General features: G+C 39.0%; 1 protein-coding gene across 1 annotated transcript; it reads left to right on the top strand.

The window, feature by feature from the left end:
- Positions 1-3045: 3045 nt before the first annotated feature.
- On the top strand, positions 3046-5025 carry LOC140327569 (vomeronasal type-2 receptor 26-like). The gene is made up of 2 exons (XM_072406958.1): positions 3046-3070; positions 4099-5025. The coding sequence occupies exons 1-2, from the start codon at positions 3046-3048 to the stop codon at positions 5001-5003; spliced, it is 930 nt and encodes a 309-aa protein (XP_072263059.1). The 3' UTR covers positions 5004-5025.
- Positions 5026-5243: the final 218 nt, after the last annotated feature.

Genomic DNA, 5243 nt, shown 5'->3' with positions numbered 1-5243 from the left:
TTTTGAGGTTCCACAGTCTCGATGCAACAGGAAGTGTCCTCCTGGATTCCGTAAAGCTTCTACAGAAGTAATCCATTCTTGCTGCTACAGTTGTGTTTCATGTGCTGAGGGTGAAATTTCCAACAGAACAGGTTGATTGTGTATTTTTTGTTGTATCAATATAATGAAACACATAAGGGTTTTATAATATCATCATATTATAATTGTTAATATTATCTAAATATATTCCAATCAATATTATATGAAAATGATATGATAATTTTGGTATAACTTCATAATTATATTTTTATTTAATGAAAGCATACATTGAGTTTTGACTAAAGTGTTTATACATTAAACATCAAGTTAATGGGAATCCATGCTGATCTCCTTAATTCATAGCATAATACTGATTGAAGTGCTATCAAAAACATGACAATAATGCAGCTTTTTATTCATAGATGGGTGCTCTGGGTCAGGAGATGTTTAATTCTGAGCCCCAGTTTTGCCTTTAGTATGACATATTTGCACAAGCTTCTCTTCTGTACCTGAATTCCTTAGTCTGATTGCATTGCATTGTTTTACCTTATCCCAGTGTGGAAGGCACTGTGTCTCTGTTGCAGAGTATGATTGCCAGGTGCAGTGGAGTCATCCCAGAACAGCCATTGTGGGTTAACAGAACTTGTCTTTATTAGAACATGCATGCAGTAATGGTGAATGACACAGGATATATGTAACACATCATAGAGAAAACAGAGAGAAAAAAAACACAAGTAAAAATTAGTAACAGTGACATCTAGTGTCATAATTGTGAACTGCAGTCAATCCAGTAATAGGCTAAGCTGTAGGATGTTGTACCCCCAACACCCCTTCTCAACAGCTAAGGCTTAGTCCATTAAACCCATCTTCTTTGTAAGCCTTGAGTGTCTTTCAGCGGTCAGGGGCTTTGTAAGGATATCTACTGTCATATCTTCAGTCAGGCAGTAAGGTAGCTCAAGAAGTCCCTGTTCTTGAAGATTCCTAAGAAAGTGGTACTTCATATCAATGTGCTTGGTTCTCGAGTTAACTCTTTTCATCTGCACAACTGCAAGTGCATTCTTCATCAAATCTTCAAAGAATTTTGTTGGTTCCAACTGTGGTTGACCCAAGTCTGTTAACAGTTGTCTCAGCCATATAACTTCTTGGCTTGCCTGCGCTTCTGCAACATACTTAATGTCCCTTTAAGGTACCGAATAATTCACTTTACAGCATTCCAGTCCATCTTGAATGCTTGAATTGAAACCTTTCTGCATAGGATTCCAATAGTTGCTGCAATGTCAGGCCTTGTAGCAGTGGTAAGGTACAGCAATTTCCCTATTGCTTTCCTGTACTGAGTATTAGTTGGTAACAGGGTGTCTTGGCTATTCATCTCTTTCAAGTAGTTTGTTTCCATGGGAGACTTTACTGGTTTGGCAATTTCCATTCTGAATATTTCAATTATTTCTTGTATTTTATGTTTTTGGTTCAGGAGAAAACTGCCATCTTCCTCTCTCTCAATCTGAATGCCGAGGTAATTCTCTATGTGGCCAAGATCTTTGGTCTCAAAGTGCTGATTTAAGGTTTTGAGTATTTCTGCTTTATCCCCTTCTTGCTCAAAACAAACCAGAATATCGTCCACATAAATAGGCATGTAGATCCATCTGTTTGCCAATTTCTTTGTGTATAAGCAGGGGTGTGTTGTGTAAGTACTTCATTTATTTTTATATTCCACACTCTGGCTGCTTATTTTAGACCATACATACTCCTGTGAAGTTTGCATACTAGGCCTGGCCTTTGTTCATCTTTGAACCCTGGTGGTTGTTCCATGTAGATTTCTTCTGTTAACTCGCCGTGTAGAAACGCAGTTTTCACATCAAAATGTTTTTCTTCATGGAGGCTACTGTCAGCAGAGTCCTTATTGTAGCGTGTTTGACTACAGGTGCAAATGTCTCATCAATGTCCTTTCCATTTTTTTGAGAATGTCCCTTGGCTATAAGTCTTGCTTTGAATTGTTCAATTGTGCCATCTGCATTGTACTTCACTTTAAAAATCCATTTACAGCCTATGGCTTTCCTTCCAGGTGGTAGTTCTGTAAGTGTCCATGTTTTGGTGTCATGCATGGATTTTATCTCTGCCTCAGCAGCTTTTATCCATTTGCTGGCTTTCCGTTCTGAAAGCTGAGATATGTCTTCCCAAGATGTAGGTTCATTGGCACTGGCAGTGCTTGCCTTGTATGAGAAACGTACAGGTGGTTTACCTTTGTTTTCTCTCATTGAGCGTCTCGGTTGTATGTCCCAGTTTGCTTGTCTCTGCTCTTCAGTACTGGTATAGTCTGCAATCACTTCAACTGTTTGTTCAGAAGTTACGGAGGTGGGCCGGTCAGTGTCAGTTTTCTCTTCTGTTCTTGCTTCTTCTGTTGTCATTACATTGTCTCTCATATCTTCAATAAAACTTTTGCTGTTGCTAATAGTGACCTTGTGTGTTTTGGGACTTAGGATTCTGTAGCCCTTGACATTGTCACTGTATCCAACCAAGACACCTTCAAATGCCCTGTTTTGGAGTTTGGTGCATTTTTCTTTAGGAATATAGGTGAATGCTTTGCATGCAAAAATTCTTAGGTGTTTTACACTTGGCTTCTCATTGTGCCACAATTCATATGGAGTTTTCTCCACAGTTCTAGAAAGAAGTCTGTTCTGCAAATATGTGGCTGTCATTGCCGCCTCTCTTCAGTATTTTTGTGCTAGTCCAGAGTCTGTCAGCATACATCTCATCAATTCAGTCAGAGTTCTGTTCATTCTTTCACCTACCCAATTTTGCTCTGGTGTGTATGGGACTGTCTTTTATGCCATATTCCATTCTGGTTTAAATACTTTTGTATCTTTATATCCTGTGAATTCACCTCCATTATCACTCCGAATTATGAGAGGCTTCCTCTGAAACTTGTTGCTGGTCTTTACTACATAGTCTTGTAATTTTTCAAGAACTTCACTCCTGTGTTGCATTAGGTAAGGGACTGTGTATCTTGAATAGTCGTCTATGAAAGTCACTATGTACCTGTTGCCTCCAGGTGTAGGTGGGTTTAGAGGACCACATACATCACTGTGAACTAGGTCAAGTGGTCTTGAAGCTCTCTTCTGACTCACTTTGGGAAGTGTTGCTCTTGCAGCTTTGGATTTTATGCAACATTCCCACTGAACAGTAACTGGACAAGGGGATACTGTTAGGTCCTTTGTCAGATTCCTCTTTTGTAGTTCCTGTATACATTCTGGATGTCCGTGACCTAGATGCCTGTGCCACATGTGTATGCAGTCATTATGCTTATGTGTACATAGTTTCACCTTTTCCTTCACTGTTTTGAGGTGATACAGATGATCATTCAGCTTGGCACTTGCTATTGTTCGCTTGCCGTCCAGGATAGAACACTTGTTACCTTGAAATTTTACAGTGAGTCCTTTAAAACAAAGAACAAACATACTTTTTTCCCCTTTTGATTCACATGCATTTGGGATTAAAATTAGGAGAACTCTAACTTGAGCTCAATCTGGTCCTGTTCGGATATCCTGACAGATGCATTTGGATGAGACTCCCTTTTTTTTCCATAATTACAGTTATGCCAACCTTTTCTGTAACTATTCAAAAACGTATAAGGACCTTCTCCTTTCTAAAACTCAAAACTTCCCGGCTCTCAATGACGCTTGGCTTTCCTCCTTTAAATCTGCCTCTGCTACTGCTCTCTCCTATGTAGGCCTGCACGTCACACATACCCCTAGACCTCGCAACAACGTACGGGGTGGTGTGGGTCTCATTCTATCACCTAACTGTACATACAGAGTCCTTCCTACCCCACCCTCTACTCCTTCCATAGGTATATACATTTTTAAGGACAGTCTTACAAAGTTTTAGTTCGAAAATTAATAGAAATCAATGTTTAAAGTGATGTTCTCTAAGTCCCGAAATAGGAGAGAGAGAGACTTACACCTATGTAAGATCTATTGTAAAGATTCATTTTACGGCTTTTGTGGACTGGGTCCATAAGTACATGAACTAGAAATATTGCATTAAAACATAAAACAACTTATTTCTTGTGTTTATCATTCACAGACAGTGAAGTTTGCTATAAATGCCCAGATGAAGAGTGGCCAGACAAGAAACAAGTAACATGTATTCCTAGGACATATGAATTTTTGTCATATGAGAATGATAATTTGGTTTTCGTTTTATCATCAGCAGCTGCATTGTGTAGTTTTATAACATTAGTTATTTTTCAGTGTTTTATTTGTTATTGGGAAACACCAATTGTGAAATCCAATAACCGGACTGTGAGCTTCATCCTCCTGACCTCCATTTTTCTGAGCTTCCTCTGTGTCTTCTTGTTCCTTGGTCGTCCTGTGACTATAACCTGCATCCTGAGACAAGTATTATTTGGGATCTTCTTCTCCATCGCTGTCGCTTCTGTTTTGGCCAAGACCATTACAGTCTGCATTGCTTTTAAAGCCATCAAACCCGGAAGTGTATGGAGGAAATGGGTGGGAGAGAAAATTCCTAATTATGTTGTCATAATCTGTTCCTCTGTGCAAGTTCTGATCTGTGTTATTTGGCTGTCAGTGTCTCCTCCCTACCAAGAGTATGACATGGACTCCTATTCTGGGAAGATCATCATTCAGTGTAATGAAGGGTCAGTTGTTGGGTTCTACTCTGTGTTGGGTTATATGGGGTTTCTGGCAGCTGTGAGTTTTGTTCTGGCTTTCATGGTGAGGACATTACCGGACAGTTTTAATGAGGCAAAGTACATCACCTTCAGCATGCTGGTGTTCTGCAGTGTGTGGATTGCCATGATCCCGGCCTATCTGAGCACCAGAGGGAAATACATGGTGGCTGTGGAGGTATTCGCCATACTGGCCTCCAGTTTTGGATTACTGGGTTGTATATTTTTTCCAAAAGTGTATATACTGATGTTAAAACCAGGCCTGAATTCCAGACATCTTGTTCTATCGATAAAAAGTTAGTATGTTGTATGTCATATAAATCTCATTCAGTAAACACACTGTTAGTTTTTAGAAGGACAGAAAGAGCTATGTATAGAAGCTTGTGTGTACTAATAAAAACTGAATATAAAAATGTAATATATATATTGCAAAATTCCAGTCTTTAGATTTGATGACTACATTGGATTTTTTTTCCTTTTCCCTTTTATTATCACCTGGTAATCCAGGTGATAATAAAATTTGTGATAATAAAATTTGGTG

This window comes from Pyxicephalus adspersus, chromosome 3 (assembly GCF_032062135.1).
Source record: "Pyxicephalus adspersus chromosome 3, UCB_Pads_2.0, whole genome shotgun sequence".
In the NCBI taxonomy this organism is placed as follows: Eukaryota; Metazoa; Chordata; class Amphibia; order Anura; family Pyxicephalidae; genus Pyxicephalus; species Pyxicephalus adspersus.
Note: the sequence above shows the minus strand (reverse complement) of the source record. Positions and strands in the feature narration are given on the sequence as shown.